This window comes from Dama dama, chromosome 23 (assembly GCF_033118175.1).
Source record: "Dama dama isolate Ldn47 chromosome 23, ASM3311817v1, whole genome shotgun sequence".
Lineage (NCBI taxonomy): Eukaryota > Metazoa > Chordata > Mammalia > Artiodactyla > Cervidae > Dama > Dama dama.
Window position 1 is genome coordinate 16,851,946 of NC_083703.1, and position 16,016 is coordinate 16,867,961.

The 16,016-nt window shown below is 40.7% G+C and overlaps 1 protein-coding gene across 1 annotated transcript in view; it reads left to right on the forward strand.

Annotated features, from left to right (window-relative positions):
- The first annotated feature begins 5,240 nt into the window (after window positions 1-5,240).
- Window positions 5,241-16,016, forward strand: part of CELF2 (CUGBP Elav-like family member 2) — a 550,854-nt gene continuing 540,078 nt past the window's right edge. Inside the window, exon 1 of the mRNA XM_061126053.1 lies at window positions 5,241-5,388. Coding sequence (XP_060982036.1) covers window positions 5,336-5,388 — 53 coding nt within the window. The 5' untranslated portion in view covers window positions 5,241-5,335. The remainder of the gene's footprint in view (window positions 5,389-16,016) is intronic.

A 16,016-nucleotide genomic window follows, 5' to 3' on the forward strand; every position in this document is an offset into this window, starting at 1 on the left:
TTTTCTAAACTAAAATTTTAAAAATTAGAATAACCAGATTCCTAGGAATCAGAAATTAGAGACAAACACAGAATGAAAAAAAGGACATAAAATGTTATTTTTTCCCCTTAGCAAGGCTAAGGCTTTTTTTTTCTTTTAATTCTTAACTATCAGGACATTTTGTTGGTAGATGAATTTTCCAAGACATCATATCTGTCTTTCTAAAGCTTTGTTTAGAGCTTGGTCTAACTTCTAGCTGATGGAGAAGGCTTGTTTTCTTTCTTTGGCTACTTCACACCCAAGGGCTTCTTGTTTCTCTATAAGACGAGCTTCCATAGATCTTCACCTTTGGCTTCAATGACGTGGTTCTCAACACATGAAAAGACACCCAGGATGCTAAAGGACCAGGGCAAATTTTCTACTTGAGTGCATGCTGAGTCTATCAGTTGTGGAGTGGGGTGTCATTTCCTCCTCTAGGGGATCTTTCCAATTCAGGGATCAAACGCGTGTCTCCTGCATCTCCTGCATTGGCAGGCAGATGCTTTACCACTGGCTGCCAAATTTTCTACTTGCTGACCCTCCATCAGCATTCCCTGTCTAAGTCTGGTATGAAATGCGGTTTCCTTGGCTCCTGCTCTTGTCTCTTCACTGAGATTCTGTGTTTCCATTTGCTTCCCAGGTGACTCTAGCCCCCATACTTGTGAAAACCACAGGCTCATAAGGTTTGGGGCCTGAGGTTTTGTTTGTTTGGATGCAGGAGGTCCAAAGAGGGGGGTTTTTTTTGTTGGCATTTGGATTTTGGTTTTGGTTTCTGTGCCTGGGAAGAGGGAAAGACGTAGAAAGTTTAGTTATATGAAAAGGAGAATTACGAGTCTTGTCACTGGTAATAGTGGGACAATTCATGAATGTTGCTTTATATGGATGACCATTCTCTTTTTTCAGAAAGGTACATTTTTATGACATGATTTACTTTATTCTGAAAGTTTAGATTACAGTATTTATAGCCTCCTAACCTCTTTGGTCTTCCCTGGTGGCTCAGATGGTAAAGCATCTGCCTGCAATGCAGGAGACCAGGGTTCAATCCCTGGGTCGGGAAGATCCCCTGGAGAAGGAAATAGCAACCCACTCCAGTACTCTTGCCTGGAAAATCCCATGGATGGAAGAGCCTGGTAGGCTACAGTCCATGGGGTTGCAAGAGTCGGACACGACTGAGCAACTTCACTTCACTTCAACCTCTTTGAAGCACTTTCAGATACATTATCCTTAAATAATGTCCTGAGATAATTAAGATGAGTTTTATTATCACCATTTTACACAAAAGTAAACTGAGGTCTCTTGATTTTCTCTTTCCTTTTTATTTTTTAAATTATGAAAATATGACAACACATTTACAGGACACTTGGAAAATACAGAACAAAGTTACATATAGTCCCACTATGTATTATAATTATTTTTAAGCAGATAAATTAAGATTTTTAGCTGGAGTTTCAATATCAAACTCTCAAAAATTAATAGAATGAATATACAGAAAAGTAGGATATAGTAGACCTGAAAAGCACCTGAACCAATTCAACATAATTAAGATCTATACAATTTTCACACAACAGTAGGATACAAATTCTATTCAAGTTCCCATAGAATATAAACTAGGAGATACTGGAACATATCCAGGGACATAAATCAAGATGCAAAAATTTCATGGTCTAAAGATATTAAAATCATAGAGTATGTTCTCTAATCCCTGTGGAATTATGTTAGAAATAAATATCAAAAGATATTTGAAAATAACCCACATATTTTCAAGTGCAACATGACATATACCAAGAGACATCTTTGACTTAGCCACCGAAAGCCTCAATAAAGTTAGAAGACTGAAAAACACAGAGGGTGATCGCAGAGTAGAAAGCATTTAAATGAGAAATTAATATCAAAATGAGAAATTAATATCAAAGATACTTTTTAAAAAAAACATGTTTTTGGAAATTAAATGGATGACATTGTTTTTTAACAGTTCAGGGACAATTCAGAAGAGCCAACTATTGAAGTCATTATAAGCCATAATAAAACAATTTCATTTTCAAAGATATCAATTAATCAAAATATGAGAAAAAGAACACAGAATTAAACCCTGTCATTCATTCAGTGACATGGAAGAAAATTATATTTGGGGGCCAGATTACTCTACACTAAATTTAACCTCTGAGTTTTACATGTAAAAAGTTTATCGTTGATTTTCCTGAGCTAAAGATGAATAGTTGGCCAAGTTTTGAACAGGGCAGTATTGTGTTTTTTTCTTCATTCTTACTGGGTTCCCTAATAGCTGAAGGTGAGTGAATTTTTCTGATGGCCTTTTTCTTAGTAGGAAATGGATCTATTTGATGTGAAGCTGTTCAGAATCACGAATGAAATACTTAGGGGAGAGAGGAAAAAGGGAAATCTGCACATATAAAGCATGGAATTAATCTCCAGTATATATAAGAAAATACTTGTTCCTCAAAATTAATAAAGAAAAGAGCAAAATCTTCAGCCCATTTTGGACTCAATTCAGCCCTTCAAAGATGGTCTATCACCAAACACTTTCAGGAAGTGGATTTAAAAGCCTGTTCTAAAAGCTAGGGTTTCCTAGGGCGCCTTAGGAGAGGAAACAGGAACCTCATGGAAAGCATCTTATCCACCCCTAACCTGACCCCAACCCTAGTCCCACCCCAATACCAATGCACCCTGCTTTTGTATTCCTCCCTGAGGGAGGGAGGGAATGCCTGGTGTGGCCAATCCCGTGGGGTCCAGTGGGAGTGGCTTCTGGGTACCACCCCTCCCCCTGCTGAGGACTAGCCCTGGGAGCCCAAATTTTCATGCCAGAATGTCCTCACCTACATTAACAAAATGGGGGTGCTTCTGGTAACTTACCTCATAAGCAAGTTAGTCATGAGGACTAAATGAGCTAACATACCTAAGGAAATTAGAACAGTGCCCAGTAATAAACTTTCACTAGAATCTGTTTTCTGCACTTGAACTTGGGGCAGGGTTTCATCCAAAGGAACTGCCTTTAAAAGTTTTTTGGAAGGACGACTGCTTTAAAACATGATTTCATAATCGAGGAACATGTTCTTGTCCTTTCGTCCTTTGGCCAAAAACCAAGTCCCTCTGCCTGTCACCCGTTAACCCTGAACTCCAAGGGTTAAGGACCCGTTCCCCCTTCTCCCCCAGACCTGAATCTCAGTGGCAGAGAGATGGGTTAATATATAAGGATGATGTCATTGTAGTCACAGAAGCGATTTCATTATAATCTTTTGTTTTCTCCTACTAGCTTTCTAAAGGGAGAAACATCTTATTAATTACCTAAGCATTTGGAACCCTTTGGAGGTACATGCCCCACAAATGCTATTATTATCACCCACATTTGGTGAAGTACTTGAGGATTACGAGTGTTCTGTAAATGTTTACACATTACTCTGCTGTGACCCAAGATCCACAGTGGGACAGCAAAGACAGCCCAGGAAGAAGCATGAAACTCCAGAGAGGCAGGGGTTTTTATAAAAGGTATGAAATTCTCTTTCAGTTTAGCATATAGTCATACTTCTAAAGAGAGTCATTTACAGCCATTAAGGAAAGTGTGTATGACTGTAAATGGGAAATCTGAGGGTTTGCTGTATATTCTTGGATAGAAGGGGGTCCTTAGAGAAAAGACTAGCAGGGAAAGGATTGAAAATGCTGTGAGGGGCATTCTGAGTTAACTGGAAGAACTTCCTGACAATAAAAGCAGAACACTGCCAACAGCTGTCACATCTTTCCCTACAGAGATTCTTTTTCTTGCTAAGTTTAGCCTAAAGGCAAGAAACTGGAACCCATCCTCCTGGCTGACCATTTTAGGTAGTAAGGTCAATGCAGAACATTGAATGGCACTGCATTCTTTTTAAGTCTGAACTCTTCTTGTGGGGAAACTCTTGGTTGATGCCAGTGCATCCTTAACACCCCTTAACACTCTCCACACTTTTTTCAACCAAGACAAAAAGACCTAGAACTGGCCAAGTGTCCAGGCACAATAATCATTGTTTTGTTAGACCAGGGAGGCTGATCTTCCATGTCTGGTGCTGATCTTAAAATTACCTTTTAAAATAAGGGTAAGGAAAGGAGGAATTGGATAGAAAGAGAGAGGATCAAGAATCAAGTAAAGCTCACATGGCATGCAGGTACAGGAAAATCTGAATAACCAGAGAAGTCATGGAGACCACTATGCCAGGGGATTTCAAGGTCAATGCCAGGATCCTGGGAGGACAGGGTGGGGGAGGGGCTTCAGAAGTGGAACCTTGGCTAGAACCCAGGAAAGCAGAAAACATGCGAAGAGACAGTGCTGACGAATATTAGAAACCCGCATGCTCACAAACAACCCACATCAGTACACAGACCGGTCTAGAGGAAAACATTTCTGCTCCGGATTTTTTTTTTTTTAAACATCTGCTATGCACAGTTTCAGATGATTATTGAAAGGATGTTCAGTTTTAAATAAAGGACAAAAGATATACAAGTTGAGGGAGAAAAGCCCATGCCCTTTTCTCTTAATGCTTAGAAAGATTCTGTTTCCCCCTCTTCATGTTGTTTTAAAACACGAAAAAGAAAGAAAGGAGGTGGGGGGAAAAAAAGGCAGTGTAGCAAATTCTCTGCCAGAAAACACACAGTAAATTCTAGCTTGTTAAGCAGCCTGGTTCCAAATTATTTCTAAAAAACAAATCCTAACAGTCATGTAGTTACAGCCTCTGAGGGAAGCTGTAAGCCCGACGCTGGTGTCCCAGAACCAAAGCCACCAAAAAAAAAAAGGAAAAGAAAAAAAAAGAAAGAAAGAAAGAAACCTAACCGGTTTTCTGACAGAAATATGAAAGCAAAATCTCAGAGGCAGGAGGATGCCCCAGAGGAGGAGAAAGCTGCAGCTTGCAGTAATCTGTAAATGATTGCTGGTAAAGTCTGGAGGCTTCAGGCTTGATCTGTGTTTGTTCCAAAAGCAAGCCAAGAAGGACGGTGTTAATAAAGAGAGATTTAACTGAGAGCTGTGCTTGGAATAAAGTGGGCTACAAAAAGGTCAAATGTGATCAGTCGGAGCAGATTACAAGGGCTTTAAAAGGTGGTGTGGAGAAATGAGCCGGGGTGGGAAGTAATATAGCGCAAGATTGATTTGGGGGGGTGGGGGGGAGGTGGAGAAAAGCCAGGACAAGTGCTTATCAATCCTAGAAGGAGGAAGAGCCGCGCGGGCGCCCAGTGGCTCCGGGCCTGAGCCGAGCAGCTGGCGGCCGCCTCCTTTCCCCTTCCCTCCCCGCGCCCCCTCCGCTCCGGACTGGACCTGCCTTCGGCCACCCTCTAGACAATGGTCTCTTTAATCTCTGATTTGGATCCGCTCAAAGACTGGAAAGTTTTAAGGTAGGCCTGCTTTCCTTTCTCTCGCGTCGCTGTTTCCGTTCACGGCCAAGTTCCTCCCCCGCCCCCCCACCCCAGTTAAGGCGCTCGGGTCGCTGCGCGCCCCGCCTGCGGTGGGAGGCGGGGGCCGCCGGATCTGCTCGGGGCTGGGCTCCTCCGGGGTGATTCGGCATCCAAGTCCAGCAGACGCGGAAAGAGGGGCGTGAGAAGTCCTCAGTTTCACCCCCGAGGGGAAGGCGGTGTATTTTAATGACAGTTTGTCTTCGTGAAATGATTCTTGACGTTGGCTGAGTCTTAACCAGTTATCCTTGCCATTGCGTTTCATGGGGCACTGAATCCATCAAAGAAGTGGCAAACTTTCTGGGACTTCAGATTAAAAAGCGAACTTTCCAGAAAACTATTGCTGCTCCTCTAGGAAGAGAGCCCATGGAAATGCGGTTTCCTCCTGTGACCTCCTCCCCAGCCCCAGGTCTAATTTGGAAAAGCCAGTGCTATGAAAACTCGGCTCACCTTTGAACCGAATGAGTGGAGTTTCTGAAAGGAGCTGTTTCTCTGAATGCTCCTGAAAAGATGAACTCTGACCACTTCATGATTCAGAGACCCAGAAAAATGAGAACCCAAGGACTTCAAAGTGGCAAAAGTTCATGCATTTCCTCCGCTTGAGTCTAAACTGACTCCTTCGTTAGAGCTCACAATTCCTTTCTAGTTTAACTTAACCACTAAAGGGTATTTCTCAGCCAAAAGAACTTTGGGCAGTTAAAAAAAAAATGTTAAATGGATGAGTTTTTATGAAAAGTGCTTCAACACAATGACGTGTTGTCCCTGGTATCTACTCCCAAACAGGATTCCATTGGAACTATATCAAGTCCCAAATAAGGCACCTCTTTTTCCTGACATCTTGTATTAATTGGCTTTTACTTAGTTCTCTCTCATAAGCTCTGCCTAATTTTATTATTTTTAAAATTTATTTTATTGAAGTGTAGTTGATTTACAATGTTGTGTTAATTTCTATTGTATAGCAGAGTAATTCAGTTATGTATATATACATTCTTTTTCATATTCTTTTCCATTATGGTTTATCACAGGATACAGAATATAGTTCCCTGTGTTATACAGTAGGACCTTGTTTAACCATCCTATATAGGTTGCATCTACAGTACTAATCCCAAACTCCCAATCCCTGTCTTCCTACTTGGCAACCACAAGCCTGTTCTCTATGTGAGTTTGTTTCTATTTTATAGATCAGTTCATTTGTGTCATATTCTAGATTCCACATATGGTATTTGTCTTTCTCTTTCTGACTTCACTTAGTATAATAATCTCTAGGTCCATTCCTGTTGCTGAACATGGCATTATTCCGTTGTTTTTGATGGCTGAGTGTTCCATGGTATATTTGTGCCACAGCTTCTTTATCCATTCAACTGTTGACGGACATTTGGGTTGTTTCCCTGTCTTGGCTATTGTAAATAGTGGTGCAATAAACTAATTTTATTATTTTTAAAAGCAACCAGATGAGGGACTTCGCTGGTGGTCCAGTGGTGAAGACTCTCAACTCCCAATGCAGGGGGCCCGAGTTTGCTCCCTGGTGGGGGAATTAGATCCCACATGATGCAACTAAGAGTTCACATGTTGCAACTAAAGATTCTGAGAGCTGCAACTAAGGATTCCGTGTGATGCAACTAAGACCTGTTCCAGCCAAATAAATAAGTAAATATTTTAAAAATAAACAAAAGCAACCACATGATACAAAAGAGCAAATAAACAAAAAATTGGCTATTATCTATCTCAATAATTTTCTTTTTTAAAAAAAGAAACTCCCGGAGCTTGCTCAAACTCATGTCCATTGGTGATGCCATCCAACCATCTCATCCTCTGTCGTCCCCTTCTCCTCCTGCCTTCAGTCTTTCCCAGCATCAGGATCTTTTCAAGTGAGTCAGTTCTTTGCATCAGGTGGTGTATATACATATCATATAGAATGTGTCATTTTATAATCTGCTCTCTTTGCAGTTAAATATCAAATGCATTTCCAAGTTTCTTCCTTCCCTTCATAATCAAAATTTTAATGGGTATGAATGATGCTGATTTGTACATTGTTTTTACTAAATTACCCTGTTGATATAAAGTTTAGACTGTTTCCAGTCCTTGATTTATATGAATGATTCAGTGGCATCTTTGTGCATATACCTTTCTGTTTTCATTAAACAATTCCCAGGATTTCTAGATGAAAAAACATGAGTGTTTTATGGGTCTGTCAGTGATATTTTCTTCTATTTGTAGATTTAACTTTTAGTTTTAATTGAGAGATGCTAAAGGACTTCTGTAAATGTCCTCATGATGCAGCTATTACAATAAATTTCATTCTCCTTTTCTTCAATTGAATTAGTAACCTACTTCTAATATTGAAGTATTTCTTAAGGGTGCTTTTTAAAAAATTGTTCTGGGTGATTAACTTATTAATATTATTGCACAAATGAATAAGACATATGCTTACATATGCTCTGAGCATATGTAAGATTCAGTTCAGTCGCTCAGTCGTGTCCAACTCTTTGCGACCGCATGGACTGCAGCATACAAGGCCTCCCTGTCCATCACCAACTCCCAGAGTTTACTCATGTAAAAAAAAGAGTTTTACTCATGTAAAAATGAACTCATCTCCATTGAGTCAGTGATGCCAAAGGCCTTTTTAGATGGTGATCCCTAGTCTTAATGCACTTGAAAACCAGAGGTAATGTTGTCTTTCCCCTCAGTGTGTCTCTAACATAAGTGAAGTTTATTTATGGCTAGAGTAAGTGAAGCTCCACAAACTTGGACTGAGAAGACCTGGGAAAGAGAAGGATCTTTGCATTGACCTCTGGTGCAACAAGTTCATTCTGTCCACACCTCTCCTTGGCAAATGTTATTTCATCCTCCTTTCAGCTGTGTGTAATTCTTTCCCATGATAAGTCATTATAAACTAGGTAGTATTTAAGAGTCACATTTGAAATTCCTTAATTGTTTATAATCAGGCATCATCTTGGCTAATTCTGATTCATAGAGTCATTCACTCACCAACACTAAGGCTCCGTCCATTACAGGCATGCCTTGTTTTAATACTCCAGTTTATTGTGCTTCACAGATACTGTCTTTATTACAAACTGATGGTTTGAAGCAACCCTGCAATGAGCAAGTCTTTTGGCACCATTTTTCTAGCAACATTTGCCCACTTCTTGTCTCAGTGTCCCATTTTGGTAGTTCTCTGAATATTTCAATTTTTTCATCATTATTATACTTCTTCTGGTGATCTGTGGTCTTTAATGTCACTTTTGCAAAAAGATCATGCATGACTCGCTGAAGGCTCGGATGATGGTGAGCAATTTTTAGCAGTAAAATATTTTTAAATTAAGGGGCTTCCCAGGTGGCTCGGTGGTAAAGAATCCTCCTGCCAGTGCAGGAGACACAAGCGGCATGAGTTCAATCCCTGGGTTGGGAAGATCTCCTGGAGAAAGAAATGGCAACCCGCTCCAGTATTCTTGCCTGGAGAATCTCATGGTGGGCTACAGTCCATGGGGTCACAAAAAGTCAGACACAACTGAGTGACTGAGCACATACAGACACATACCATTTTCAGACAATGCTATTTCACACTTGATAGACTATAGTTTAAATATAACTTTTATTTGCACTGGGAAAACAAAAAATGTGTGTGACTCACTTTATTGCAATTTTCACTTTACTGCAGGGGTCTGGAATCAAACCCATAATATCTCTGAGATGAGTCTGTGTATACAGGAGAAGCAGAGATATGACATGACCTTATAAATGGGATAATCTAGCAGGAGACTGAGGAGGTGCATGCTAATGGCATACAGGGTTATACGTGACATGATTTACGTCAATAAAATGCTTTACAAATCCAGAGGTGAGGGATCCTATTACAATACTGCTACTGCCCTTGTCTGATTAATAGGTGAGCAGAATGCTTGGTCTATAACATGGAAAGACTCTCAGACCTGCCTAACCTGGAATATTTTCCGTGTTTGCTCCAGGTATGCAGCTTGGAGTTCTGCCAAACCTGCTGCTCTTGGAAAGTGATTGCAAGGCACGTTTTTTGAATCTGCTTACACCCCAGTTTAGTGTTATAAGATACGATCTGCGGGTGGGATACCAGTTCAGGTCATAAACCTTTTTCAGGCACTGTATATTTGGCATCACTCCCTCTTAGGTTCGTTTTGTCAAATGGAAAAAAAAAAAAAAAAAATCCAGGGTGGGAATCCTGCTGTTGGCTGTTTTAATTCCTGACTACCTCAGGGGGCGTAAAAGAAACGACTTCCACCAACATACATGCCAACAATTTGCAACTGTAACACTCCCCTCTTGACCACTGGGAAAGCACAAACACAAAGGCTTCACTCAAGAGACTCAAAATCAGCTAAGTCAAAAAAAAAAAAAAAAAAACATAGAAGAAGAAAAAGATAATGGCAAAGTAGTAGATGTATGATTAAAAGAATAAAGCAATCCTGCCAATTTGATTCATATAAGATTTCATGGTCATCGATACCACCTGAGGGAAAACAAGTCATAAAGATGACTCAAGTTCAACAGGTTGAAATCAGTACCTATAATCTCCCCCACATCCTGGTTCTTTTCTGGTGTTCTCAGGCTTATGAATCACAACAAGTAGGTATCCAGCCAGGTACTCAAATTGGAAAGTTGGCAGGCTCCCTGATCCCTCATTTTCCCGCCTAATTACATCCAAACTATCACCAGCTCCACGGATCTCAGCTCCTAAACATCTCCTGCCTCCCCACTTTTCTGGCCCCACCTATCCTTGCTGTGATCTTACTGTGCTCAGAACTCCATACTGCCTCCTAAATCTCCCTGCTTCAGTTCTTGCTATTGTAGGCTACTTTTCACAGAAGAGGAATGAAAACACTTGAAAGCCATTAATCAGATCACGTGACTTTCCTTTTAAAAGCCTCCTGGTTATTCTTCAAATAAAAGCCAAGATCCTTATCCTAACCCACAAGACCTCATCTGACCTTACCGTTGACTATCTCTTCAACCATAGCTCCTCCGTCTTTCCCCAGACCCCACCTTACTCCAGCCCCTCTGGTCTACTTTCTTTACCTACAATGAACTAAGCTTATTTTGGCTGTAGGGTATTTGCAAGGAGCTGTCCCGCTCCTTGCCTGGAAATCTCCCTCATTGTTCCCTGGGCGGGATTCATTCAAGTCTTAGCTCAGATGTCACCTCCTCAGTGAAGCCCTCCTTGATTCCTCAATTTTTTTAAATTGAAATATAGTTAATTTACAATTAGTGTTTCAATTGTACAGCCAAGTGATTCAGTTGTGTGTGTGTGTGTGTGTGTGTGTGTATGTGTGGGTGTGGGTGTGTATATTCTTTTCCAGGTTCTTTTCCATTATAAGTTTTTACAATATGTTGAGTATAGTTCCCTGTGGTATACAGTAGGACCTTGTTGTTTATCTGTTTTGTATATCATAGTGTATGTATATTAATCCCAAACTCCTAACTTATCTCTCCCTCCCAGACCCCTTAATTTAAAGCCATCTGAAAATGACTCTTCAGCATTTCTCACTGGTAGGCTGAACCATAGAGAACTGCCAACATTCAGCCACTGTAGACCTATAAAACTTTCAGTTTTGCATGGTTAAACAAATACTCTCACTATGGCACTTTTCGGTACCTGCTATTTTCATATGTGCTTATTTATTATTTCTCTCCACTGCTAGAATCTGTCTTTGGTATGGTTAACTGATGCCTAAAATATTTCCAGGCACATTACAGAGAATGAATGAGTGAAGAATGAATGAATGGGGACTCTCCTGGTGGTCCAGTGGCTAAGACTCTACCCTCCCTATGCAGGGGCCCCGGGTTCAATTCCTGGTCAGCGAACTAGATCCCACATACTAAAGATCTGGCATGCTGCAATGAAAATTGAAGATCCCAAGTGCTATAACTATGACCCAGCACAGCCAAATAAATAAATAAGTATTGTTTTATGAAAAGAATGAATGAATGAATGACGTGGTCTCTGTTTATCTCCCTCATTAACTTTATACTCTGAGGCCAGAGGCTTTATGTATTTTGCTCACACTCCAGGGTTTCCTTGGGATGGTGGTGGTAGTGTCTTATGTGGAATGAATAAATGGATGAGTGTCTTCTAACTCAGAGTTTAGTAATTCTCTCTTCACTTCCTCCCTTCTGTTGCAATCAGCCAAGTGTCTGGATTTAATAATATGGGAAATTCTTAACTTCTCTGAGAACCAGATAGATTCAACCAGAATTTTTTCTACACAAAACAATGATCTAGATCAAGGGTTGGCAAACTTTTATAAAGGGCCAGATTGTACAAGGATCAGGTTTTGGTGGCCACATAATCTCTGTTGCAGCTACTTAGTTAAGCCGTCATAACATGAAAGTAGCCAAAGGAAGTATGTAAATAACTAGGCTTGAATGTGAACCAATAAAACTTTATTTATAAAAACAGGAAGTAGGCAGTATTTGGCCCAAGGGCCATAGCTTACCTTTTCATCTATCATCTAGGCTAATGACTTGACCAACAACAACAACAGCAACAAAAATACAAGTGGTTTTGATAGATAGTTGGAAGGATGTTTTCAAATCTCATATGACAAAGTACATACCATAAACTAACCTCATTATTGGAGAAAAAAATGAAGCGCCTTGGTGATATTTCACAGGTCAGCGATGTTTTCAGTCATGAGCACTTGATCTTGCAAAGATGATTACAGTCTGGAGGAAATTTATGGCTCGCACATCCCTTAAATGTTTGGACGAGCCTTCAGGCTATAACAAAAGACACTGTTGCCTGTTTCCTTACTGAGTGTGTGAGAAACTCCCATTAATGAGAACAGCACATGTTGATGGGAAAAAAAATAGACCAAATCCTGACATGTTTTAAGTCACTGCTTGGCCTCGTTTCTTTCTGTTTCGTTGCTTTCTCCAGCTCATTTAGGAGATATTTCTCTTTCACATGCCTGATAAATCTCCCAAGATGAATTCCAAACTCAAGAGGAAAGCATGCAGTGTGATTTTGAATGAATGCCATGTGTAGATACTCTTCAGCTCATATTACATGACATCTTGGAGATGCTTGGATTGAGGAGACGTTATGGGGAACTCTCTTGGTGTCCAGTGAGAGCAGGTTGGCCACCCAAAGATCAGGCATTATTAGTCTTCTTCCAGGATGACAGAAGAATTATTGATAGTTTCTGTGTGCCAGGCTTTATGCTAAGAGCTCCTTGTTTAATATCTCACTTAATCTTTGCAACAACTCTATGAAATAGGTGGCGGTACTGCTGCTCCTATTTGCTGTGCTGTGGACTCCAGGTTTTGGTAACTCTGCGCCAGAGCACTTGAAAAATGATTCCATGTACTGTCTGGCACCTTTTCTTGTTGCACTGGCAACTTGATGAAGCATGTTGCCTTCACTGTGCCCTCCAAGGGAAAAATTTGCACCCCGTCATTCTTTTTTCCCACTGGAAAGTTTGAAGAATCATGACCCACTTACTACTGGGTACTTTAAAAAAATCTTTGCAGAGGAGGGGGAGAGTAGGCTATGAAAAGCAAGAGTTATATCCAGTAATAATTCTCTAGATAGAATGAATTACATGTTTATAAAAGTGAACACAAGATCCAGGCCTTTTAAATAATTTATTATATCAGAGAATAATCTACTATTTTTCACAAAACATGACTAATGTAGCACATAACATAACTAATAACTAATAAGATCACATAAAAATGTAGAAAAATCCTGTTATCCATAGGTTGGAATGTTGCTGTCATCGTTTTTACCTCTCATTCCAGCCCTCAAAAATCCCAGATGCTAAGTCACCCTCAGGTATTGTTTCTGGTCCATTGACTCCAATAATCAGCAGAAAAATATTCACTTGACAATTACTTTATTCCTCCTCCTGAGTGGGTCTGTTTCTCCAGTGGGTTGGACCAGCAGAGTATCAAGGACAAACCCAACACATCCCAATCCTGTGAAATCTCTGTTAGGAGAAGCAAAAGAAAAACTCCCCCGCCATGGGGGAATGTCTCTCTAAGGTCAGAGACCACAGAGAAGAATACTGGAGTGGGTTGCCATTTCCTTCTCCAAGGGATCTTCCCAACCTAGGAATCAAACCCGGGTCTCTTGCACTGCAGGCGAACTCTTTACCATCTGAGCCACCAGGAAACCCCCACAGAGAAGTTATTTTCCCCAAATGGAAGAGGATCACCTGCCACTTTTATTCCACTATTTCAGAAGAGGATCTGCTAGTGACCTCTCTACACTCCCCAAATATGTGTTCAGACTCAAGAGTTCCTGAATACTAACATCATATGCTGTAGATCAGGGGTCCTCAACCCCTGGGCAATGAACCAGTACCAGGGACCATGGCCTGTTAGGAACTGGGCCGCACAGCAGAAGGTGAGTGGCAGGCCAGCGACGGAAGCTTCATCTGTATTTACAGCCACTTCCCAACCTCACGTTACTGCCTGAGCTCTGTCTCCTGTCAGATCAGCGGCAGCATCATGATGAGTTGTATAATTATTTCATTGTATATCACAGTGTAATGATAAATAGAAATAAAGTGCACAACAAATGTAATGCACTTGAATTATCCTGAAACCAACTCGCCCCCCGCACCACCACCACCAGTCCATGGGAGAATTGTCTTCCATGAAACTGGTCCCTCATGCCAAACAGGCTGGGGACTGGTGCTGTAGGTCATGGCGTCAGGAGAGGACTCAGTGTGAGGGTGTCATGTCTGTTCCCACATGGAGTCCCTGTGTTTACTGCCCCCTCTCTGTTTTCCTGCAACAGAAGGCACCTCAAGAGATAACTGATTACTCCCCTTTGTGCAACTTTGTGTTATAAAATCTCCCTGACCCAGATCTGATTCTTCCCCATTTCCTCCAAAGGCTTTCCAGCTGGCTCAGTGGTAAAGAATCTGCCTCTCATTGTAGGAGACACAGGTTTGATCCCTGGGCCGGAAAATGGCAACCCACTCCAGTATTCTTGTCTGGAAAATCCCATGGAGTGGGGGCTACAGTCCATGGGGTTGCAAAAGAGTCAGACTTGGCTTAGTGACAAAACACCAGTTTCCTCGAAGGACAGCTCAGTAACCATCTCTCCTTGCCTTTACATCCCACAGGAAAGAAGGTAGCCATCAGGAAAGAAGGTTTTCTTCCCCTAAATGCTCATAGCACTGAATCTAAGCCTTAGATGCTCCAGTGCAAGTCCACATTTCCTGCTTTGTAAGGTTTATGTATATCTTAGTTTAATTCCTAGACTGTAAACTCTCAAAAGATAGATAAGGTCCACGCCCCATTCATCTTTGCATCCACTTGCATCCCTAGCATCATCCGACATGGCATTTCGCCCAGCCAGGATTTGAACAGACATCTGCACATTCCTCATTTGTAAGATGAGAGATTGAACCAGATTATATCCAGGGATCCCGTTTATAAAATTGCACGATCAGTGTGAGAACAAAGAAGCACCCTCCCCCAGGACCCTGAGTCCCATCTCTGAGCCACATGATGCATCCTTTCCCTACACTGATGAGTTTTTCTCTCAGCGAAGCAATTCTCTTGCTATTGATCCTCATTTTCTTTCAAGCCTCTTTTATTCCCAGTCCTTCTGTAGATTTGATGGACTAAACTACAAACCTGGTTTCAGATGTTCTGTCTCGAACTAGGGCAATAATGTAAATCAGCTGTTCCAGGAATGAGTTTTGCTGACACGTATTGACATTAGCAATCATAGGACCAGTCCTACAGGGCTCAGTATTACAGTCAGTCCAGGTTGCAGGTGTTTCGGTTACCCATGGCTTTGGCACACCATTTTGCTTTTCATTGCACTAGTTTTTCATTCTTATAGAGACACAAATGTCTAAGCCAGAAAGAATTGTAAGAGGCCCCTAGAAACAGCAATTTTCTATATTTTATCATGTTTCCTGGTGGGTAAGTGAAAGATTTTGTAAACAGAAAAATGTTGCCCACATTTAAGTTTGGCATTTACAAATGGAACACAATGCTGCTTCTGAGCCTTTACACATGACATTTTTTCCCACCATCATTATCATCATTATTGACCATAACAACCATTATTGAGTACCCCAAAGCTGGAATATTCTTTCTATCTTCTCTATGAGAACACATATGCTTAAAAAGTTTGTTCTAACCTGAGCTTCTGAAGGTAACTTTACCTGATAACCCTGCTCACTTTGTCCACTTGCCTCATTAAAACTTCCTTAACATTTAGTCATCATTCTGTAGAGACGTAGTTTAAATGACTATTTGGAATGTGGGGGCTTTGGGGAGGCAGATATAATTGACATATAACCTTATGTTAGTTTTTGGTGTACAACATAATGATTCACTATTTGTAAAGACTGCAAAATGATCACCACAGTAAATCTAGCTAACATGTATCACCATACATAGTTACAAAATTTTTTTTCCTATGATGAGAATTTTTAAGATTTACTTTCTTAACAACTTTCAGCTAGGCAATATAGTATTATTAGCTATAGTCACCATGCTGTACATTTCATCCTCATGACTTACTCATTTTATAATTAGAAGTTTGTATTTTTTGACCTTCATCTATTTGGCCC